The 25,372-nt window shown below is 46.6% G+C and overlaps 2 protein-coding genes across 2 annotated transcripts in view; both read right to left on the reverse strand.

Moving 5' to 3' along the window:
* Nucleotides 1-17,166, reverse strand: WDR45B (WD repeat domain 45B). Its single transcript, XM_075579651.1, has 10 exons — nt 16,975-17,166; nt 12,672-12,746; nt 8,793-8,894; nt 7,621-7,708; nt 7,064-7,158; nt 5,654-5,844; nt 3,954-4,039; nt 3,338-3,439; nt 2,457-2,578; nt 1-1,581 (listed from the first exon to the last, which is right to left on the reverse strand). Exons 1-10 carry the CDS (start codon nt 17,039-17,041, stop codon nt 1,475-1,477), a joined length of 1,035 nt encoding a protein of 344 aa, XP_075435766.1. The 5' UTR covers nt 17,042-17,166; the 3' UTR covers nt 1-1,474.
* Nucleotides 17,167-22,655: 5,489 nt separating this feature from the next.
* The window catches only part of RAB40B (RAB40B, member RAS oncogene family), a 50,981-nt gene continuing 48,264 nt past the window's right edge, over nt 22,656-25,372 (reverse strand). Inside the window, exon 7 of the mRNA XM_075579652.1 lies at nt 22,656-23,698. Within this exon, the coding sequence (XP_075435767.1) occupies nt 23,427-23,698 (272 nt within the window). The 3' untranslated portion in view covers nt 22,656-23,426. The remainder of the gene's footprint in view (nt 23,699-25,372) is intronic.

Raw genomic sequence — 25,372 nt, forward strand, 5'->3', positions numbered from 1 at the left:
TAATTTGGTCACATTTTATTAAAAAGCAACATATCTTACAAACAAGTGTGCAAAACAAAAACTTTCATGATTAAAATACACAAAGTAACATGCAAAAACCCTACACGTCAAAACTGCTTAATCTTTAGTATTTTAATTCTGGGATATTGTAAAACAAAAAAAGTGCGAGGCTTTAGTCTAGAACCGGCTTCTAATGAGTCGATAGAAACAAAAGCTTCGAGTATTGAAGCGGATGAAAATCACTCATACAATGAGCCTAAAGAGTATGAATACTAGTGTTAAACCTATGACCTGTGTTTTACTGGAGAGCGGAAGGGGGTCATTGCATTTTAATGGTCAATGGGGAATTTTGGCCGACAATGACAGTTAGGCCACTTTGCCCCTAAAGTGTTTTATTCGCTTGGCTGCAGATCTGGGCCGGAGGAGTGCGAGGGAATTCTGGCTGCCGGCACCCGTTATTTCTAGCATTAATAGAAACATTTATTCAGTAGAATAAAGAAAAAATAAAAAAATAAAGTGGCGGGTGTAACTTTCGCTTTTAACAAGTGGGGTTATTAATGAACCCTTTCACTGCCAGAGAGGCAAGCAACGCTGACCGGCAATCGCCTTCCGATGAATATTGATAATCTGTACATTAACGACCTCCCCATTTCTAAGGAAACGCTTTCCCTAATCAAAGTCTTTCCAGCATGAAAAGGGGGACGGTTTAATAGTGGTTAGTTTGTGTCGGCAGTAGGCTCTGCGTGTGACACGGATAAAGGACATTAGTGCTTCTTGCATTGAAAACGGAACAGAACGCAGGTGAGCGTCGCGGGGACTGTATAAAATAAACCAGGAAATACTTTGCCATTGGGGTGAAGGAGGATTTAAAACATGCATACTTTTACTGCGTTTCATTGGTACATTACATTACATTACATTCTGTTCTCTTGTGGGGATTTCTAAGGCAAGCGGCTGGTAATAAAGTTTAATATATTTATCTGCAGTAAGTCCAGTAACGCTTGTGAAAGCTGGAGATTAAAATTCTGCTTTATTGCAAGAAATCGCATGTACAGGTTAAGCCATTTCCCTGCCAGCAAGTCCACGTTATAGGTCCCACCGGGTGTGGGAGGCAGCAATTTACTAACGTGATGGTACAGATGCTCGATTTGTTGCTGAGAAAATACACTTGTGTTTTTTACATCTGGGTTCCACTATGTTAAAAAAAAAAAAATGGATCCAAGTGTTGGGGGTACCTCAAAAATAAGGTCGTATAACAAGGCCAGAGTTTAAGAAGCACAACAGCTTTACAGTAACTGATTTGAATGCTAAAATCCAATGAAACCAACTTAAAAGCCTAACCAGATGGAGTCGTAAACCATTTCCATCGTCTCCTCCTTGCTGCAACCACTTCCCGTTACTGCGCTGGTCCGAGGGTCCTGAAATGTGCGACACGGCAGAAATTTGGGGTGGGACCTTTTCCCTTTCAGTTCAGTCAGAGTCGGTCGTCCGTCATTTCCAAAAACTGAGCGTAGACGTCTCGCGAGCACTCCCCCTTCTGGTTAAACAGGAACTTGTAGTAGCTGCCGTCCGCACAAATCGCTGAAAGAGACGCTCTCGTTACTCGGTGAGCGGTTTGAGCCTGTTATTCGGTGCACACAGTAACAGCGGCACAAATTATTACAAGTATATCCCATCAACAACCACAAAAACAGGGAAGGGTTTCAGACTCTTCAAAGGTTTCAGATTTATCCTTCACTCAGATTATACGCAATGTCTCCTCATTTGATTTAAACTTAATTTACTGTTTCTCTCTCCCCCCCCCCCCGATGTTCAGTGCTACAGCCTTCAGTGGAGGCGCAATACAAAGTACTAAAAACTCTGCTCGTGTGTAAAAATACATATCTATTAAATGAAACCTATTGGCACACTTCTATACGGCCGAGGGAAGAGATTTCAGGCCCCAAGTACAACCCACATACAACAGATCCTGTGTGTGCTGCATAATCCTCTCCTGTAAAGGAGAGCCACCAAGCATATACATACTCACAGAGAAGTGCCCTGAGATTTCCGGAACTCGTCTTTTGCATTCCAGTAAAAATACATATATTTAAATTTTTGGGGGAGATGCTTCATGCACACAGCAGCAAGGGGTGATTGCCGGAATTACAAGACAATCCTAGGACAGCACGGGCACGGACAGCAGACTGTTTGTATAGTTATATGTCGATGTATTCCATTGCTTGTTCTAAGGCCTGACACGGCGATCGCCTAGCACTCAGTGCAGTTGTAGACACAGTTTACATTGATAATCAGACACTAAGTCGGTGCAATGAGAAATAGACAGACAGCAGCCCCCTATATAACAATGTCATTATTAAGGGACCTTGGTTTGCGCTGTCCGATCAGCACCGGAGCCGGGAGAGTAACGCAGCATTACCACGGCGTCCGGAGTGTAACGGTACTCTTGGCCTTACCTATGACTGCATTGGGCTCTGTTCCGAAGGCACAAACACAAGGAGACCCCGAGGGAACCTGAAATTTCGAGAAGCTCCACTTGGAGCTAAAGTATTTGGGGAGGAAGCTGGCGGAAGCCAAACTGAAAAGAGAGAAAACAAAAAGGTCATGTCACTTTGTTACCAAAGTCTGATAACGGTAACCACACACCCTGCAGTGCAGCATCGCTATACTAGATGTCCCCAAACCTAATTGTTCAATCACACGTCGATAATGACATTGAACCCATTAGTGGGGGGCAATGCTGCCTCCAGCTGGAATTACAATTTACTGGCTTCTGTTGCTGTTTTGGGGGGTAATTAGATGTTCAGGACATTAAACTGTACAGCACTTTTACGGCGTCGGCTTCTGGCAGCAAAGATGTCACCTTTACGACAGCATCTTCATCCTGCTGTTCCCCTTATAGCGGAAACATACGTGTATACCGTGTACATGAGCAGAGGGAGAAAAGTGAAAGGAAATCCTAGAAGATCCAGTTTCTTCTGCTGCAGTGAATTTGTATAGAATGTAAGCTGTCTGTGAGTAGGTTACTGGCTCTGCACTTCTGTAACCCGGGCTGTACGGAAAAGTAGTGTACGGCGGCAGGCAGAAGCTTATAGGGGCCCATGTTAAAATGAATATGAAGAAAAAGGTGACACAGAGTGCTCTTTTGCATGTCATTACCCAGAACCCCTGGCTGCAGTGGAAGCACGGTATGCCAAGAGATAATGGGGCGTGGCAGAGTGGCAGACCTGTGAACGTGCGCACATGGGGGATTTTTATTTAGAAGGTGATTGTATTTGAGTAGTGGCGCTGATCCTACACGCACAAGTGTATACAAACACCAGCGCCTGCACCTTACCTGGACTGTTTATTTCTCTTGGGGTCTTCGGCTGCAAAAACGTGGACAGTGCCGTGGTCACTAGATACACAAACTAGGGAAGCGTCGTCGTTGAAACTAATGCTACAAAAAAAGGGCGTTTAAAGGAAGATGGAGTCACACTTTATACCATCTTCAAATATGAACATTACCAGAAATTAGCCGCAATGACCGTGTCCAAAGAAACCCTTGGATGAAAATAAAGTGAATTTTGAGTGACATTAATTAAAACGTAACCAGTTCTAACACACGGGGGGTCTCTCTCCTTGTGTAACAAGTACAATTCCATTGGTTGGGTCTTATTATAAGAAGGTATTATAACGTGGGTCTCCTATTCTCCGATCTTTCTGCTTTGTACGAAAATTGTATCCACAGTATCACACGCACAGCAAACAATAAATTACTTATTCTCCCACCCCGGTCACTGAAATATCCATTAAACCCGCACGGAGAGTATTATTCGGGTGAGTGCTTTCATTCTGTTCCCAATATACTTCATCAACCATGAAAAAATAAGATGATCTTAAAACAGAAACAGATAAATGGCGTGCTATAAATTTACGTAGCGCGGGTCACCCGCAGGGATTTCTCAGCTTACCAGTAAATATTTGCAGCTTGAGATCCTCTCCGCAGCTCCTGAATTAAATGCCCAGATGAAGTATCAAATATTCTTACAAGAGTTCCCTGCAGACAGAAAAGCATTACTCACATCTCCGCTTATTAGAAACATCGCATCGTACGTTACAAGCAGATAAGGAAGAAACACCATTCTCCCGGTGAACAAGACCATTTAAATCCCTTTTGAGATATGTGGTTGAGTACCCAGCGACACCCATAGGCGGGGTACACAAAACGCCGGGCCCACAGACCACGTTACATAAAAACTCGTAACGTTACCTAAAATCAGGTCAACGCGTACAAGGATAATTAAAAGCAATATCGCATTAACACGTGCATCACGCGAGGTGAAGTAGCTGGTGTACCCCAACTTAAACCTTATACCAGATTATATGCGAATGATTGAAATGGGTGTATTTCCCTGGTGTCTCCACGCGTTGGGTTTCTCGGGAGGTGTATAGGTCTGTCCTTATGCAACGTTAAGTTTCTGCGGTAACCGTAACGGGTCTTCGTGGATATGTTTTGCTCCGTTAGGGGGACGCCTGTTACACGTAATTATAACTAAAACAAAGAACAGAGCCTGCGCTCCGACCAATTGGGCTAAAATATACTAGTGACATGTTTGCATTTAGAACCCAAGTCTGTAACAAAGGCGTCTTTTGGATGCATCTTGTGATCAAAACATGATTCAAGCCGCCAACCTCGCCCAGGTAACCTCCGCTTAGCAGGCACCGAATATATGTACGGCTGCGTCCATGGTATGGCAGACCGCGCGGACGCCTCCGCACACTGAGCGATTAGACTGCTTTACGGCAGTGTTCGCGTCTATGCGGCATGAAGCGGGGGAGCACGTTGCGCAAAAAAAATCAGTTGAAACTGATTTCTTGGCGCGACAAGCTGTCACGTCAGCGGTTCGCCCAATGAGGGCGAACCTGCTCTGTGACGTCACTGGCACACTCCTGGACACGCCCACACCATGGCCGCGGAAAGCACCGGCTGAGATTACCATGGCGGACGCAGCCGAATTTCTTATTGTCCTGTGGACAAAACTTTGTGAAGTATGTGAGAGTGCGTAATGCTGTGCCCCGGCCGATCACGTTACGTTATTGTCCGTCACAGACACACGCCGAGGCGTTAACTTGGGTTACGGGCACATTAAGTCACTTAGTGGCGCGCTGTGAACGTAACAATGGAGAGAAGTGTCAGAAAACGGGTTATCCACCAGTCTGCGTTGCCAATGTCTTAACCTTCCCACCACGCACCCTACGGAAGGGAGGCGCGGGAGGAGGCGCGCGCCTGGCTACGTACAGAAGCACATTTAGTACCAGGAGACGGGATCCTGGGACGGTTCGGAGGCGAGCGGCGGGTAACGCCGGGATTCTGGGACGGTTCGGAGGCGAGCGGCGGGTAACGCCGGGATTCTGGGACGGTTCGGAGGCGAGCGGCGGGTAACGCCGGGATTCTGGGACGGTTCGGAGGCGAGCGGCGGGTAACGCCGGGATTCTGGGACGGTTCGGAGGCGAGCGGCGGGTAACGCCGGGATTCTGGGACGGTTCGGAGGCGAGCGGCGGGTAACGCCGGGATTCTGGGACGGTTCGGAGGCGAGCGGCGGGTAACGCCGGGATTCTGGGACGGTTCGGAGGCGAGCGGCGGGTAACGCCGGGATTCTGGGCGCCTCACCTTCTCTGACGCGGTCGCGATTCTGGTCCCTTGTATGTTTAACGCTATGCAGCTCAGGACGCCCTCGTGGGCTGGGATGTCCACGGGGGGCTTCTCTGTGCTGGCAAGGTCCACGATCTGTACGTGGCCCGTGTGCGCTCCAGGAAACGCGAGGAGGGAGTTGTTGCTGTTCGGACACAAGACGCACAGACCTGCAGGGGGCGCAATGGGCGTGAAGCCGTTATTACAGAGCGTCTCAACTCCAGTCCTCACACCCCCTCAACAGGTCAGGTTTTCAGGATATATATGGCTCAATCAGTCCCTGCTTCAGCACAGGTGCTCAATCAGTCTCTGCTTCGGCTGAGCCACTGATTGAACTGAAGCTGGGATATCCTTAAAACCTGACCTGTTGGGGGGTGTCTCCAGGACTGGAGTTGAGATCCAGTAACGAAAGAAAGAGAGAGAGAGAAGTTAATTTATACTCAACAAGGGATATAATGTCTTGAGGAAAAAGTATATAGAAAGTGTTTTAGTATAAAGTGCTGAGCACAGAAAGGACAGGACTGGCGGGACAGGACTGGCGGGACAGGACTGGCGGGACAGGACTGGCGGGACAGGACTGGCGGGACAGGACTGGCGGGACAGGACTGGCGGGACAGGACTGGCGGGACAGGACTGGCGGGACAGGACTGGCGGGACAGGACTGGCGGGACAGGACTGGCGGGACAGGACTGGCGGGACAGGACTGGCGGGACAGGACTGGCAGGACAGGACTGGCGGGACAGGACTGGCGGGACAGGACTGGCGGGACAGGACTGGCGGGACAGGACTGGTAGAGTAGGTCCTGGTGATAATATACAAATATGAACACGCATTAAAGCAGCGATCCCCAGAAGACTATATACGCTTAACTCGTATAATGTTAGTATTTTGCCCGCTGAGCGTCCTGCTCTTTTAGTTCATCTCTAACTTCAGAGGTTACCACGGTAACCTTTACACTGACTCCATTTTAACCTCCCGGGCAGTTAATATTCCAACCGCGGATATCTCCTGAATGAAACGGTCAGATGTAAAAAATAAAAGCAGTGTTAGAAAGGGGAAGAGGAGATCTAAAGTAAATGTAAAAATAAAATGCTAGGCCGATGCGGATCAGGGCGGACCGCTGCTGTAATATAAAGGTTCTGGCCGGAAGCAGAGGCCTTGGAGGTACAAACCTGCTTCCAATCACACGCTCGGCTCCTAGTGACTTTGGGCAAGCCACTTTATCTCTTTATACATTAGATTGCAAGCTCTTTGGGACAGGAACTCATTCCACCAAAAAGTCTATGTACAACTATGCCAGAAAAGGTGAAGCAGCAGCATGTTCGCACACGTGGGGTTAATAACGCACGCGGTATTAACGCCGCCTGTCAGGGGGCGGCCGGCTCCTACCTCTGGGGTTGTAGCAGGTTTCAAACACGTGAAGCTGGTGAGGGTTGTGCGTGAAGGTGAACACTTTAATCATGGAGTCCAGCACGACCACGATCCTAAAACGCACAAACCGAAGAAACGCGTCACGTCTCGCGTCCAAGTCATCGCACCGGCCTTCCTCCCAGGCATGATTAACATTAGATTGCAAGCTCTTTACCCCAGGCTGCACTACGCCTGCGATTCTCCTGTGTACAGCACAGCGCTATAGAAGGGTAAAGGGTTACTTACAAACTTCTAATACAGGGGTAGGCAACTCCAGTCCTCAAAAGCCACCAACAGGTCAGGTTTTAAATATATCCCTGCCTCAGCACACATGGCTCAATCAGTCCCTGATTCAGCACAGGTGGCTCAGAGGCTCAGTCGAAGACAGCCTTTGAGCCATTCGTGCTGAAGCAAGGCTATCCTGAAAACCTGACGTGAGGGGGGTAGGGGGGAGGAGGGCGTGAGGACTGGAGTTGCCCCCTTCCTCTTCCTGCTCCAGTGGATACGCTGAAGCAGCGTGATGGAGTCGCACGCACCTGTCCCGGCGCAGTTTCACGGCTTTCACCTCGGTGGAAAACTCGATTTCGATGACCGTTTTCTTCTTGAGGTCGTCCCATATCATCACTGCGGGAGGAGAGACGGGTCAGGCGGGAGGAGAGACGGGTCAGGCGGGAGGAGAGACGGGTCAGGCGGGAGGAGAGACGGGTCAGGCGGGAGGAGAGACGGGTCAGGCGGGAGGAGAGACGGGTCAGGCGGGAGGAGAGACGGGTCAGGCGGGAGGAGAGACGGGTCAGGCGGGAGGAGAGACGGGTCAGGCGGGAGGAGAGACGGGTCAGGCGGGAGGAGAGACGGGTCAGGCGGGAGGAGAGACGGGTCAGGCGGGAGGAGAGACGGGTCAAGCGGGAGGACAGACGGGTCAGGCGGGAGGAGAGACGGGTCAGGCGGGAGGACAGACGGGTCAGGCGGGAGGACAGACGGGTCAGGCGGGAGGACAGACGGGTCAGGTGGGAGGACAGATGGGTCAGGCGGGAGGAGAGACGGGTCAGGCGGGAGGACAGACGTGTCAGGCGGTACCGCTCACCGTGTCACCATGTACCAGCTCTCAGCCTCACTGGCTTGTTCTTCAGGAGTCCGCAATGAAGCAGAACCCCTCCCCCCCATTTATTTACCGGGCTGGAATCGGGGGTCCAGTGGCGTAGGACCGCGCTATTTTCAGCTGCGGGGACCCTGCGGTTTTTGGGGATATTTAGTGACAAAGTTTCAAATCGTCGCCAAATACTGAGTGTTCGGAAGCTTTAATGTGAGCGCTGGCGCCGCCCTGCTGGGCGGCCATTTAAACTCCCTTTAAAAAGTCAGGAAGTAATAGTAACGTCACTGAGAAGTACGCGGGGACCACAAAGCTGAAAATAGCCCGTTCGCTTAGGTCCTCCCGTCTCAAACCCTGCAAATACAATTAACCAAAAAAGGGGGGTTAATTCGCCGAATCTGTCCTTTATTGCTGCTTTAGAAAGGGCCACGGTTACTCATTACTCCTCGATGGTTTACTAAAGGGTCGGCACAGGAAATACTTTTGTTAAAACGAGGTGAACGAAGCTTTGGAAAGTCTCTCCTCGCCAGCAGATTATTCTCCACCCACAGCCGGCTTTATACCGAGATCTGCACCCTAACCGGAAAGCAGACAGGAGCCCGGGAACCGGGCAACACTCACCTTTGTTGGGGGGGTATTTGGGCTTTTTGCCACCTCCCACTAACGCCAGGTAATTACAGCGGAACAACATTTCCACATAAGCAACGCCGCCCTCGAGAAATTCTGGGAAACGGGAAGAACAAAACAAGGCCCCTTAAAAAAGGACAAATGCAGACAAGAGAAACACACAGAGCAAGGAAAGGTATACAGGGATATACATAGCAAGGAAAGGTATACAGGGATATACATAGCAAGGAAAGGTATACAGGGATATACATAGCAAGGAAAGGTATACAGGGATATACATAGCAAGGAAAGGTATACAGGGATATACATAGCAAGGAAAGTATACAGGGATATACATAGCAAGGAAAGTATACAGGGATATACATAGCAAGGAAAGTATACAGGGATATACATAGCAAGGAAAGGTATACAGGGATATACATAGCAAGGAAAGGTATACAGGGATATACATAGCAAGGAAAGGTATACAGGGATATACATAGCAAGGAAAGGAACACAGGGATATACATAGCAAGGAAAGGTATACAGGGATATACATAGCAAGGAAAGGTATACAGGGATATACATAGCAAGGAAAGGTATACAGGGATATACATAGAAAGGAAAGGTATACAGGGATATACATAGCAAGGAAAGGTATACAGGGATATACATAGCAAGGAAAGGTATGCAGGGATATACATAGCAAGGAAAGGTATACAGGGATATACATAGCAAGGAAAGGTATACAGGGATATACATAGCAAGGAAAGGTATACAGGGATATACATAGCAAGGAAAGGTATACAGGGATATACATAGCAAGGAAAGGTATACAGGGATATACATAGAAAGGTATACAGGGATATACATAGAAAGGTATACAGGGATATACATAGAAAGGAAAGGTATACAGGGATATACATAGAAAGGAAAGGTATACAGGGATATACATGGAAAGGTATACAGGGATATACATGGAAAGGTATACAGGGATATACATGGAAAGGTATACAGGGATATACATAGCAAGGAAAGTATACAGGGATATACATAGCAAGGAAAGGTATACAGGGATATACATAGCAAGGAAAGGTATACAGGGATATACATGGAAAGGTATACAGGGATATACATAGCAAGGAAAGGTATACAGGGATATACATAGCAAGGAAAGGTATACAGGGATATACATAGTAAGGAAAGATATACAGGGATATACATAGCAAGGAAAGTATACAGGGATATACATAGAAAGGAAAGGTATACAGGGATATACATAGCAAGGAAAGGTATACAGGGATATACATAGCAAGGAAAGTATACAGGGATATACATAGCAAGGAAAGTATACAGGGATATACATAGCAAGGAAAGTATACAGGGATATACATGGAAAGGTATACAGGGATATCCATAGAAAGGAAAGGTATACAGGGATATACATGGAAAGGTATACAGGGATATACATAGCAAGGAAAGTATACAGGGATATACATGGAAAGGTATACAGGGATATACATGGAAAGGTATACAGGGATATACATGGAAAGGTATACAGGGATATCCATAGAAAGGAAAGGTATACAGGGATATACAAGGAAAGGTATACAGGGATATACATAGAAAGGAAAGGTATACAGGGATATACATAGAAAGGAAAGGTATACAGGGATATACATAGCAAGGAAAGTATACAGGGATATACATAGCAAGGAAAGTATACAGGGATATACATAGAAAGGAAAGTATACAGGGATATACATAGAAAGGAAAGTATACAGGGATATACATAGCAAGGAAAGTATACAGGGATATACATAGCAAGGAAAGGTATACAGGGATATACATAGCAAGGAAAGGTATACAGGGATATACATAGCAAGGAAAATATACAGGGATATACATAGAAAGGAAAGGAATACAGGGATATACCAAATAACTAAACATGGGAAGTATGTTCATTAAGGGAGAAATGTGATTGCCATTACTGGAATTTATCTCTCCCTATGAGAGCTCATTGGGGGATTTGGTTTGACTTCCTCCGGATAAATATACGTACAAATATAGGAGCGCTACACACGAGGAGCAGAGCCACAGAGGGTTTGATCACTGTTTTCATTTGCTATTAACCTTTTACTGACTGTTGCGGACTCCTGGTGCTTATTTGCAAGCTGTGTTCAGCCTTTACTGTATTATTGCCAGCAGTTTCTTGTGGTACTTGAACTACTAGCATTGACTTTAGTGGATTCTTGCTGCCCTGCTATTAGCTGTATTTAGCCTACACGGCTATCTATTTTCAGGGGTGTCTGATTTGACCAGTTTTAGGGGAAGGGAGGCTTAGGGAAGTACCTCTGGGACAAGGGGGAATGGGCCAGAAGAAGATGTAGTCCCTCGAAACGTCGCCCCCCTAGCATACTTCCCGTTCCCCGTTTTTTGTGTATATTCCTTGTGTTTCATGTTTTTTTCCCCTTTTCCTTTCCTCCCCCCCCCCCCCCCCCCCACCCCTCACTTTGTGTCACTGGTTTCTGCAAACACATTTGATTTATTTCTGGTTTGTTTTATTATTAAATGTATTTTCTGCATTACAGCTGTTTTCATCATTTAGCTATTAGACAGAGAGTGCTGGTACTTACGTAGATTTGTTAGAAATATAGGATAAGTGTCTACTAAATGTAAAATAGGTTCAATGGGATTGAAATATAGTAGAGAAAGGCGAAAAAATACATATTAGGGAAGGCCAACTCCAGTCCCCAAGGGCCACTACCATGTCAGGTTTTCAGGATATCCCTGCTTCAGCACAGGTGGCTCAATCAGTGGCTCAGTTGAAGACTGAAGCAGGGGGTGGACGTGTGATGGGGGGGCAGCAGGGGGTAGACGTGTGATGGGGGGGAGCAGGGGGTGGACGTGTGATGGGGGGGAGCAGGGGGTGGACGTGTGATGGGGGGGGAGCAGGGGGTGGACGTGTGATGGGGGGGGAGCAGGGGGTGGACGTGTGATGGGGGGGAGCAGGGGGTGGACGTGTGATGGGGGGGGAGCAGGGGGTGGACGTGTGATGGGGGGGGAGACGTGTGATGGGGAAGCAGGGGGTGGACGTGTGATATGGGGGGGAGCAGGGGGTGGACGTGTGATATGGGGGGGAGCAGGGGGTGGACGTGTGATATGGGGGGGAGCAGGGGGTGGACGTGTGATATGGGGGGGAGCAGGGGGTGGACGTGTGATGGGGGGAGCAGGGGGTGGACGTGTGATGGGGGGAGCAGGGGGTGGACCTGTGATATGGGGGGGAGCAGGGGGTGGACGTGTGATGGGGGAGCAGGGGGTGGACGTGTGATATGGGGGGGAGCAGGGGGTGGACGTGTGATGGGGGGAGCAGGGGGTGGATGTGTGATGGGGGAGCAGCAGGGGGTGGGCGTGTGATGGGGGGAGCAGGGGGTGGACGTGTGATGGGGGGAGCATGGGGTGGACGTGTGATGGGGGGAGCAGGGGGTGGACGTGTGATGGGGGGAGCAGGGGGTGGACGTGTGATGGGGGGAGCAGGGGGTGGACGTGTGATGGGGGGAGCAGGGGGTGGACGTGTGATGGGGGGGAGCAGGGGGTGGACGTGTGATGGGGGGGAGCAGGGGGTGGACGTGTGATGGGGGGGAGCAGGGGGTGGACGTGTGATGGGGGGGGAGCAGGGGGTGGACGTGTGATGGGGGGAGCAGGGGGTGGACGTGTGATGGGGGGAGCAGGGGGTGGACGTGTGATGGGGGGGAGCAGGGGGTGGACATGTGATGGGGGGAGCAGGGGGTGGACGTGTGATGGGGGGAGCAGGAGGACACAGGTGTGTACAAGTCACAGACTGTTTGCTGGGTCCCACACGGAGCGGGGGGGTCGGGGGTACACTGTTCTTACCTTGCTTCTCCTTTTCTTTCAATGGATCTGTGTTGTAAACGCGGAACCCGTTCTCCATGCCACACGCGAAGCAGCCTGCAGCCCGAGGGAGAGAGAACAAGGTCAATTAGTCATGGCTACAAAACAATATGCATTCCCCCCAAATATCAGCGTGTCGTACAAACAGCCAACGTCGCGACAATGCAGCCAACGTCGCGACAATGCAGCCTACGTCGCGACAATGCAGCCTACGTCGCGACAATGCAGCCTACGTCGCGACAATGCAGCCTACGTCGCGACAATGCAGCCTACGTCGCGACAATGCAGCCTACGTCGCGGAGAAAAATTCAGCTCCGTTCTAATGAATGGCACAAATCTTCGAGAACAAAGAAGACCTCTTCATAGCAGTGTGTGTACGCACGCAGACACACGCAGACACACGCAGACACACGCAGACACACGCAGACACACGCAGACACACGCAGACACACGCAAACTTGCAATGCATTGCTCTGCAGCAAGAGTTTAGACACTGAATAAACTTATAGGATGGGTACAAAAGCAAAGACCTGCAGTTGAGTAAAGTCACACTATGATCATCCTGTCTTTACTGGGAAACTAAATACACAGAATGAAACGCAGAAGAAAGGAGCGATTTCAACGCTTCATCACCAGGAATAGAGGATGCATTTTATCGATGCATTTTATCGTTTGCAAATGCTCTGTACTCTGTGTTCACCATATACTGTGATCCATATATCTTCCCTTTATATAGCACGGACAATGTGTGCAACAACAACGCTGCAATACAGGGAGTTTTAATACACGAAGTGCAACAGTCGGACAATTAGCTTGTGAACTCCCGAGGCAGGGATTTCCTTTCCGTCAGTAAAGTCGTGTAGTACGTAAGCTTAAAACTGCATCAGGAGATCCCCCCAATAATTAGTTTCCATCTAAGTGTAAGCACAGATAGGAACCCCAGGAGTGTACCCTAAATTCTGCTTCATGCATTAACTTGCCAAGGATTGCACACCACTCCTATCCGTTTCACAATGCAGAATCAGTGACTACGCTCAAAAGGATACAAGAGCCGTCTCCGAGCAGGGCCACTGACTCTGCACTTCCTTGTACCAGGTTTAGCTGTGTAATGCAGCAGATAGAAACTATAGCGCAGGGGAGGCCAACTCCAGTCTTCAAGGGCCACCAACAGGTCAGGCTTTAAGGATATCACTGCTTCAGCACAGCTGGCCCAATCAGTACCTGGCACCCTAATAATGGGGATTCACATCCAAGATTTAAAACGTTATAAAATATAGCAAACACCACGAGTGACGGAAAGGCGGGATGTGGTTCGATGCTCATTTTGTTGCACCCACAATATACCCTCCAAAGTGGCACCGTGGCTTTGGCGAGCATAACGTGTCAGCATAATAACCCAATCTAACACCGCACCCATTACTCCGGTAGGGGAACAGAGTCCGGCAAAAGTGTTCCTTCTACAACCGGGCGCCGAGTGTGGCAAAGTGCTACCTACTGTCACACCTAAAACTCCCCACGTAGGTGCCACTGCTGTGCTGTTAAGCAGCGTTACCTTCAAAATCCTGTATGGTTTTTTGTTTTTAAATAAATTTGTTTGGTAGTATTGCAAGTTTATCTTTATATATCGCGTCACAGCAGTAACACGCTGTGACATAATAATATCACAATGGGCAGAAGCATTTCACACATGAAAGTAACAATAGGAAACGGAGTCCCTGCTCCGAAGAGCTTACACTCTATGAGGGAAGCAGGGAGAACCTACAGAGACAGTAGGAGGGTGTTCTGGTGAGTGCGTCTGTAAGGGGCCAAGGGCCGTGCATAAGAGATATATAGTACCAGACAGCAGAGCTACCCATATACTTTGTTAAATACCCATCTCTGTATGTAATTGGCTTTAATGCATTAAAGCTGCAGACTAATCAATATCCTACATGTGTTTTCAATCCTCCCTTTTATTTATTTAATAAATCAGTTCCGTACTATGAGAAAATACCTGTAGCATTTTTTTAAACAACGCTGAATGACATTTTTAATGTATTACAATGTAACAAGCATTTCTTGTTTCTATAGCAACCATTTACAGAGTCACATCCCCTTCCTCTTCTGAAACAGGCTCTGGCACACCTCTTTTTGAGCCCTGCCCTCTCTCTAGCAGCGCACCAATTGTATCTAGTGACTGCCTGGTCACATGATCTTCCCCACAGAACATTGTATCTTTGGTCCTATTCTGCTGCACTGACAGCCATTTAGTGAACCCCCGAGCCAAAGCTTCGCCGATAGATCACAGGAGAACAGATCGATCAGCAACTTAGCGAATTATTTATTGTGTGGATTCTATTGATGCACGTATTAAAGGGGGGAAAAAAAATATATATATATTTTCTAAAAACGGCAGCTTGTCGGATGCTTTAAGCTGCATTGTTCTATCGCAGCCACTCACAAACGCACAGCACTTCCTCTTTTGAAATAGGCAGCCGTAGGGTTAACACGGAGAAGACGGACCTTCACCGATCGGCAGCATAGATCATTAGACCGTCCCTTTAACGCTCTCCACAGACAGTAACAAACCTGGCCCGTCCACATTAACTTCACAATACACAAAATGAAACTCCCGCCTGCCCTGAAATGATTTGCATTTTATTACAGGCCGGAAGACACCTGTATAACTCACTCATGACACAGTCGGTTAACACCCAAGGCTTGGCCCATTCAACGCGAAAGTCATTTTGATGCTGTGAGTGTCCGGGGTGCTAGCGCAGACCGGACCAGTGTCCGGGGTGCTTGCGCAGACCGGACCAGTGTCCGGGGTACTAGCGCAGACCGGACCAGTGTCCGGGGTACTAGCGCAGACCGGACCAGTGTCCGGGGTACTAGCGCAGACCGGACCAGTGTCCGGGGTACTAGCGCAGACCGGACCAGTGTCCGGGGTACTAGCGCAGACCGGACCAGTGTCCGGGGTACTAGCGCAGACCGGACCAGTGTCCGAGGTGCTAGCGCAGACCGGACCAGTGTCCGAGGTACTAGCGCAGACCGGATCAGTATCCGAGGTACTAGCACAGTCTGGATCAGTATCCAAGGTACTAGCGCAGACTGGATCAGTATCTAGCCCTTCCCCTCAGTACCCGACTAGCACCCTCTCTATCCACCTTTAAGACCCACCTTAAGACACACTTGCTTAAAGAAGCATATGAATAGCACTGTGGATATTCTGAACACATGATACATAAAGCTTGGCCCCCTGCAGACGCACTTACCAGAACTCCCTCCTACTGTCTCTGTACGTTCTCCCTACCTACCAATTAGACTGTAAGCTCCTCGGGGCAGGGACTCCTCTTCCTTAATGTTACTTTTATGCCTGTAGCACTTATTCCCATGATCTGTTATTTGTTTGATTACCGCGTGTATTACTACTGTGAAGCGCTATGTACATTAATGGCGCTGTATAAATAAAGACAATTCTGGATCAGTATCCGAGGTACTAGCACAGACTGGATCGGTATCCGAGGTACTAGCGCAGACTGGATCGGTATCCGAGGTACTAGCGCAGACTGGATCGGTATCCGAGGTACTAGCGCAGACTGGATCGGTATCCGAGGTACTAGCGCAGACTGGATCGGTATCCGAGGTATTAACGCAGACTGGATCGGTATCCGAGGTACTAGCGCAGACTGGATCAGTATCCGAGGTACTAGCGCAGACTGGATCAGTATCCGAGGTACTAGCGCAGACTGGATCAGTATCCGAGGTACTAGCGCAGACTGGATCAGTATCCGAGGTACTAGCGCAGACTGGATAAGTATCCGAGGTACTAATGCAGACTGGATCAGTATCCGAGGTACTAGCGCAGACTGGATCAGTATCCGAGGTACTAGCGCAGACTGGATCAGTATCCGAGGTACTAGCGCAGACTGGATAAGTATCCGAGGTACTAATGCAGACTGGATCAGTATCCGAGGTACTAGCGCAGACTGGATCAGTATCCGAGGTACTAGCGCAGACTGGACCAGTATCCGGTCTCCCAGGTCCTGGCTTCTCTCTATCCCCACCCCCTGTTCTGGGTCTTCAGGTCCTGGCCTCTTTCTATCCCTTGGCCTCTCTCTATGCCCTGGCCTCTCTCTTGGTTCAGGTAGTTCTCTCACCTTCCCAGGCCCCTGCTCTTTCCTTTCTTACCATAACTCCCTTACAGTCCCTCACCCCCCACACACGTCTCTCGCTCATTTGCACACCTGTTCAGTTCGCCCTTCTCCCCCCGATTCTCCATCCCTCCCCCCCCCCCGGTTCTCACCGTGGTCCTGGTTGAACCCCGCATACAGGAGTCCGTTCCCGTGCGGGTTGGCGGGCAGCAGGTTCATGTTGTCGCCGCTTCTCTCGGTTCCGGCGGCCGCCGCCTCACATCCTCCCCGGGAGCTGCGGGACACACCGACTTCCGGCTTCCGCAACCCACCCTGCCGAGCGCCGAGCAACGAGCAACGTCTGGCTTCCGCAGGCCGCCATGCCGAGCGCCGAGCTTCGGGGCACTGCGATTTCCGGCTTCCGCAGGCTGCCCTGCCGAGCGCCGCCAGACGTCACCCACACAGCGGAGTGCCGAGCAACCGAACCCAGGCTGCAATCAGCAGGGAATACACTTTCACACCCCTGCCCCCTGCCCCCTGCCCCCTGCCCCCTGCCCCCTGCCCCCTGCCCCCTGCCCCCTGCCCCCTGCCCCCTGCCCCCTGCCCCCTGCCCACCTGTATTTGACAGACTGCATAAAAAAAAGTGGGTCGCTGTTGCACTTAGGCACTCTCCCACCATTCCACTTAGATTGTAAGCTCTGCGGGGCAGGGATTTCCTTGTCTATTGTCTGATCTTATTTCATGCACTTGTGCACTATAATTCCCTGTACTGTACCTTTTGTAAAGCGCAGAGTACATGTTGGCGCTTTATAAATAAGTGTGTGTGTGTGTGTGTCTCCATTCATTTATATTCACACAGATACACACACACTCTCTTACATCACTTACTTTCAGGAACCATTTAACACCTCTAGCCATATATCACATCCACACCGGGGGAAGGACAAGCACAGATAACATTCCAAGAGACACTGTTTATAGTATAGCTTTTGCTTGCTTCATTCATTGTAACATCGCCGGAAGAAGAGATCAGTGTATCTCGAAAGCTCGCACAAATAAAAGCATTTTGTTAGCCACAGAATGGTATCATCTATTTATTTTTTGATTATTGAAGCTCGGCTAACACGGTACTGATACCTCTACATGTGTGTATATATATATTGAACCCTAAGCAATCATGGTTTTCCTCTTCGTCACTAACTTAACACTAGACTTGAGTCACTGTTTACAATCCACTTAAAAAGAAATCGGTTCTCATTGTGATTCTAAATGCCCCTTCCATATGAACTGCAATGTATGCCTGAATTTCATTATTTTATTTAGTATATATATATATATACCTACAAATATGCTGGATCATGTTATTATTTCAGTTTCTCCCTGATTAAAATGTGCTCACACTGGGAAAGAAACCGTATGAATATTGTGCGTACTCTTTTAGGTATTAAAAAATGATAATATCAGTCTTCAATGTATATCAATGAATACATCAGTTAGTAAAACAAAATGCTAAAGGAGCACACTATCAATCAGTTAATATATTACTTAGTATAACAATTGGTAGTAGTGATTATTTACAGTATAGGATAGAGTTTTAAAAGTGATAGTTCACAACGAACTTTTTTTAAGTAGCAATAGAAAATAAATAATCCATATTACCTATTTTCTAGGGTTTTCCCCATAAAAGTTGTACCCTTGTTACTAGTTGTTAGGTCCATATGTGCATAGGACGGGAATTCATTTATTTAGTGGAGTAGTGTTAGTTTTGCTAATAATAGCAGTTAGTACGTAATACACACTGCCATTTTCTTGTTAGTTGTGCCTCAAAAACAATTTGTTAGTATGCAGATTCTTAACCTTCTTTGTCTCTGATCTTGTCGTCGGATTGATGACACCTCATAGGAAAACATAGGGATATATAGTGTAATACTGTGTATCAATTATAAACAGAAAGACGATGATGCGCTTACAATATACAACACATTGTCATCACATAATGTGTTGATGCATGGACGAGTTGGCATCGTGGCTCTTCTCAGTTCTTTTGCAGGGTTACAAACAAGATAATACATTACTTGTAGGTGTGCTGCTTTATACAGGTACATTTAATCTATTAAACATGTCACTTGTCTTAGTTCACCTTCTGTCCCAGGAGGGGCTGCCTCTTTAATGAAACAAATGAGTAGATAAGATGTCATTTTGCCAAGTGTCATATAGGGATTTCTTTCACATTTGGACATCTCTTTTCTGCTTAGGGCAACAATCCCCCACCCCCCAAGGTGAAAAGGGGTGTGTCCCCCTGAACGGATCGCTGGTCCCCCGACCCCCGAGGACGCTGCTCGGCAGAACAATATGGCCCCCGGATGAGACTTTGATTTGGACATTAGGAATGGTTAAGAATGGATACATGGTGAAAGTCTTGGTACTCATCCAAAAATAGCTCGTATGTTACAGACAGAACTGTGGACATTGTGGTATGTTTAGATATTTACACCACACATCAATTATATAGTATCAAGAATTTAAACAAATTGCAATTCTAACATTGTTATTAATTGTTCATGTGGTATCCAGTATGTGGGCAAAGCATCATATGCCCTAAAGTAAAAATAGGGGGAACATGCCAATAATATCAAAAATACTTTCAAACATTTACGGGAGGGTGAGACCATTTTGAATTTGACCAAACTTGTTTTGGAAAACCATCATGGGGTCCTTCTAGTGTTCCATTCAGGGGCTTCTTCGAGATCTGCCAATGTGGCCGATCGTGGCTTAAATTCCCCCATTTATTTATAACATTTATCTAGCGCCCGTATCCAGGCGCTGTACATTCGTTAGTAGAACTTGCTTGGTTGGGGGTCAGGTCTCTGTATTTAGTCTTGTCGGTGGCATGCTGATGGGTCTGACCGTGGAGGCGATTGCCGAGGTGGGTTTTGAGACTTTACGAAGGGGTGAGAGTAGGGGGAGATCATGGACGTTGGGGAGGTGGGGGATGGGGTAGTTGGTTAATTGGGGATTATGGAATGTGATGGAGAGGAGTTTAGGGTTTAAGTCAATACGGAATTCAGGTCAAAACCGCCCGATCCGTCGGTCAGGTATATATGAAATCTACCCCTTGGAGATCTTCACCTCCAAATCTAGGGGTGGGGACAGGGACATGTTACAGCAGCGTGAACAATTGTGGATATTTATTCTGCAAACGAATGCACCTGGTGGCAGAACTTGTTCCTTATTTAAAATTAAAATCTTCAGTCCAATAATTATTTATTTTTATTTTTTTCAACAAACCCCAGTAAAAAAAATTGTTTGTATTATATGATCCATGTAATAACTTGTGTATTGAATAATAGTCGAGCTGTAATGGTATGTTTTCTATATAATAAAAATATATTTATTGGAATCGGTTAACTTTTATTTCCAGACATCATCCTCGTCATCCTCAATCCCTGTCCCTTCTCCCCCCAGACCCGTACAGTAGATATTATGTGGCCCCATTGGTAAAATTTGTGCACACAAGTTTTGGGTGGTAGCGTGTAGGACCCTTTGGGTGGACAAATACTGGTGGTATCTATGGCCCAGGTGGAGGTGGCGTGTAGGATCCTTGGGGGGTGAACAGATCCTGGTGGTTGAAAGTTGTACACGTTGCACTAATCATCATCTGATCTCTGCCAGGCTCTCACTCATTCCCAGCCATGTGGTCTTACTTCTGCCAGGCTCTCACTCATTCCCAGCCATGTGGTCTTACTTCTGCCAGGCTCTCACTCATTCCCAGCCATGTGGTCTTACTTCTGCCAGGCTCTCACTCATTCCCAGCCATGTGGTCTTACTTCTGCCAGGCTCTCACTCATTCCCAGCCATGTGGTCTTACTTCTGCCAGGCTCTCACTCATTCCCAGCCATGTGGTCTTACTTCTGCCAGGCTCTCACTCATTCCCAGCCATGTGGTCTTACTTCTGCCAGGCTCTCACTCATTCCCAGCCATGTGGTCTTACTTCTGCCAGGCTCTCACCCCAATCCCCACATTTATGTTGGTTATGTTAAACGTTGGCCGGGAAGTCTCAGGTGGTACTACTGGTGGACAGTAAACAGTGGGGTGTGGTGGTCACTGGAGCTTTTGGTGAAAACATAAAACTCGATGTTGGTTTCATGTACAATAAACAAGGATAATTCCTTAGGCAGTCCAACTTCACATCTACCACCACCCTCTCCAAGTTAGCGTTATCATTAGCCTTACAATTATGCTCCATGGTATGAATTGGCTGATGCCAGTATTATTGGTACTGCTGATCATAGCAGTGGCCTCCTCAAACAGCCTTAGTAGACCCTCAATATGCTTGGAGTTCTACCTCCATGTTGTTGTCATTATCAGCTTTGTGCCACCACTAAAGCATGACATTATTTCATAGGCAGGTTAGCTACTGGCGATGTGGTCATGGTGATTAAATGATGGTGGTCGTGGTGGTAATATGCTATAGGAGAACAGCGCAAATAATGAAACACTAACGGAACAAAACCAGAAACAAAAAAACAACGGTAAGGCCTATACAACCAATACCCTCCCTGCAACTGGTTTAGTAGATGGGAATGAAGAAACCTAAAGCGCACAGGAGATTAAAAAAAAACAGAACATAGTGGATTCTGTAAAGATACAAGAATGTCCTGCTGCGATGATGTACACTTACACAGTTGGTGTTGGTTTGAGGCAGAATATGCTATAGACTGACAGTACTTGTGGCAGCTTACTCAGCTCAGCAACTTGCCTTGTTGTTTCTCAGTCAGACTCTCACTGAATTTCTCTCACTTATTACTAAACCATGCAGCTGTGACATAAGTAGCACAATAAAAAATGTCTGGTCACAGGGCAAACATGGAAATAATAAACCCATGGTGTAATCATTCAGGGCTTCGTGCTGGTCAGAGCCGCTGTAGCATGTACAGTGTTGAGTTCCGACTGGTTACCGCTGCTTTAAGCTTGTGGCGTGGTAGGTTGTTAGACAAATCACATTACAAGTTGTGAATCAGTGGGTGAAGTGGGCACTGATTGAGAGGCCCTTTCCTATGAAAAACGGCCTTATTGTGTGACCAACAGTCAGACGCATTTAGTTCCATGGCTGAAAGGGCACATTTTGCCAGGTTCACCACCCCCTGCGCAAGTTTTGCACATCTCTAATGGCGATACACACTTAACGCAAGCATAATGGTTAACGGAACTGTAAGTGGTTACTTTTTAAAATGTATTTAAAAAGGATTTGTAGGGACGTATTTAAACACAATTTTAACATATTAATGCAACCGATTGTGCACATTGAGAAGTTGAAGTGGAATACACAAGCTGTATCTCTTTGAACGTACAATACATTTCACATACCAAACTAGAAGGAATAGAGAAAAAAAGCAGCGTATTTAAGTTTTGGCCATGAAGATGATGGAACCTACTCAATGATGTGCCGCTTTTCCGTGTCAAGGAACAAAACATTGACAAACTTCCCAGCCAGCTAAGGATACGAACCGCTATCAAAAACCTAAATCCAAATTAACATTCGTTCTAAAAATTCTTACTTTCCATGTTCTAAAAGATACATTAAAAACATGAGCATTTTATTCAACCAAAATGTAAAAGTCCTACATAAAGGACTAATAAAGACCATCACACATCTGGTTGTTCCGAAACATTTATTTTTTTTAAATATTAGTGTTCTCTCTTATAAAACAGTTTTTCAAATCACATTCTAGTCACTGTTCTGTTGCAAATTAATTAAAAACGTTCACATTTCAAAACACATCTTTGGCATTTGCTTCTCTTGACACCGCAACGCTTAGTACATCTGGTACAAAAAATGGCTGATTTACAGAAATATTTGAATATATATATATATATATATATATATATATATATATATATATATATATATAATTGTTTTTTTCATGAATTAATCCCAAAAGTATTACATAACAATGCAAAAAACATTATCAAATAACCTGTTTCATACACAAATCTGACACATTGAGGATGTGAGTGCATTTTATGTTCTATATACCTCTGTCTGCAGCTCATATATAGTGCCTCAAGATTACAAAGGTGAACTTTTACAAAAGAGAAATCAAAATGACTATAGAAATAATACCTTACGGTCTCTATCATTGTGCATGTTGCAATGTACACATTACATTGTACTAGAAAAAAAAGTCGCTGTCTGCAATAAACACTATTACTTTGCAAATTAACTTACCTTCATTAAAAAGTGTCTAGTTCACAAATTACAGGGTAAACTTCATTGCCAAGTACTGATGTAATTACAAGAGCGGGTAATGCAGAATATTCCCTTTATAAGCACACATGAAAGACACGGCGGGCTCATGCAGACTTACACCGCGATACTCACACAGCAATGTTTTACAAAGTGTATTCTCTTTATGTTGTGGCTCTTGTAGGAGCGTGTCCTATATCCATTTCAAAGCAGCATTATTATCAGAAGAAAACTCAGTATCTTCCTTAATTGTTCTGAATCAAACAAACATACTATAAGGAACGATGTCCTATTACTCATTCCATCCATGCCCCTCCAGCACTGAAAGGAGTCCTGAGGCCCCCGGCAAACGTGAGCAGCGTGTTTTAATGGTCAGGACTAGGAGATCTTACAGCTATTTCTGGTGCAGTCCTTAGGGGGGCTTTGAGGTGGACGGATAATCTTGGCTTTCTTTAGACTGTTCCTCTTGTTCGAGTTGTTGGCAGTGAGGGAATACGAGCGGCCATGCATCATCCTGGCATTGAGGCCGTTGGCCATGGAGAAAGACTTGAGATGGCTTCTTAAGGCAACGGGGAGGGGGAGTTTGTCCACCAGGTGTACAGGGGTGCATGACACAATGGTGCGGCAGCAGAGGTCTTGCAAGCTCAGTACTGTCAAAAAGAAAAGACAAATGTTAATCTGAAAGGCTCAAGCATGCACTTCTGTGGGGTCAGCAACTCCTTCAAAACACGGGTTCTCTGACTCTCTGCTTGTGCCAGGCTATGCCATCACCCCATATCTTTTGGTCTGTAAATACTCTGGCGTTTCATAGCCGCTCTGATGGCTAGAAGCGGCCAACACTTTCAAGGTAGTTCAATTTTTCAACAGGTCTGCGTGTCAATACCTCCCCTTCCATGATGTATTAATAATGCCTGTAGCTTTGTTCGGTAGCCACATGGTGGCAGTACAAACATTATTGCAAGTACCGGTTTCTTTCCTGGTTGAGATATCCTCTCACCGGTGGTCACCCTGGTGATGCCTTTACATGTAGGAACCCAGTCAGTGAAAGTACGTACCGTCTATCTGCGAAGGAACTGAAATGTCTATAAAGGATTTAGCTACTCCAGCAATTACATGGTTCAAACCCCTCCTTACCCACCTGCATTAAACTAAAACGGTTCTTCTGACTAAGGAAAGTGCAATCTATAGTTATATCTTGCTAATTAATCTTAAACATGTCTAATTATGTCATCCCAGAATCATTATTTTAACCACTTAGTTACCAGAGGGGACTGGGATTCTAGAACTATCCTTTCAACTCCAAAAAATAGGTTAATGCTCTTTTTAGTGGCCCCAAACCCAGGTTTCCATACTGTGGCCCCAGAATCCTCTGCTGGTCGAGCTTTCACTTTCAACACGTTTTAAACATGGATGACACTGGTGATGCGACAGCCAGTTGGGACACTCACAAAAGGGAGTTGGAGACACAATTCACAAGTAACCAGATGGATACAGTGCAAAAAGTTTAAAGAAGGTGAACAAAATCTAGGAGTCAGACAGTTAAAAATGTCCGACGCCAGTTTAACAATAACTACGAGGATAGGGGCAGGGAATGCCTTTGTAGATTGTTTCTATTGTATTTGGCTATGCATTAATTTTTTTTTAGTATTGAAATATAAAAGGCTAATGAATATTTCTGAGATGGTTCAGATGGTCTATAATATGACAAGTGAACACATTGCAGAGCAGATGTGAGAGGCAGCATTTTCTAGGACATTGTTGCCAGGTTCACGTCTTGTAAACAAGATCAGCTGAGATGAATCAGCACTTCACCAATGGCAAAGTGTTCAAACAATCACCTGGTGTGACAAGGTCCAAAGCCATCAGCACATCCGAACAGGACCGGCACAGCCCAGAGGGGTGAAAAACACCAAGGTTATTTCCATTACAAAAGTGTAAACAACCTGATTTATGTATATAGCTAGAACGTGAGGGGAAACATTTCTGGGCGATTTTAGGGGGTCTTATGGGCTTTATCCGTGAAGTACAGCGACGGAGGTTTTGTGAATGAGGCCTTATTTATTAACCCTTTTGCATCCAGTGATTTACTATGCCGCGCCTTAGCATTTGAATCCCATGTACATGCGGTAAAACTTGGGCCGGGTTAAATCATCTCTGTCAATTCTGTATTAAAAACGTGGATAAGTATAGTGACTAAAGATGTAGAAAATACATGCCATCAAGTAATCCAACATCTTCATCCCATTAACATATATCTGTATCAGGAAACTCATTTCTAAATCGTACTACTGTTCAAGTTTACCGATAGTACAAATAAATATTTG

The sequence above is a fragment of the Ascaphus truei genome, chromosome 22 (genome assembly GCF_040206685.1).
Source record: "Ascaphus truei isolate aAscTru1 chromosome 22, aAscTru1.hap1, whole genome shotgun sequence".
Classification (NCBI taxonomy): domain Eukaryota; kingdom Metazoa; phylum Chordata; class Amphibia; order Anura; family Ascaphidae; genus Ascaphus; species Ascaphus truei.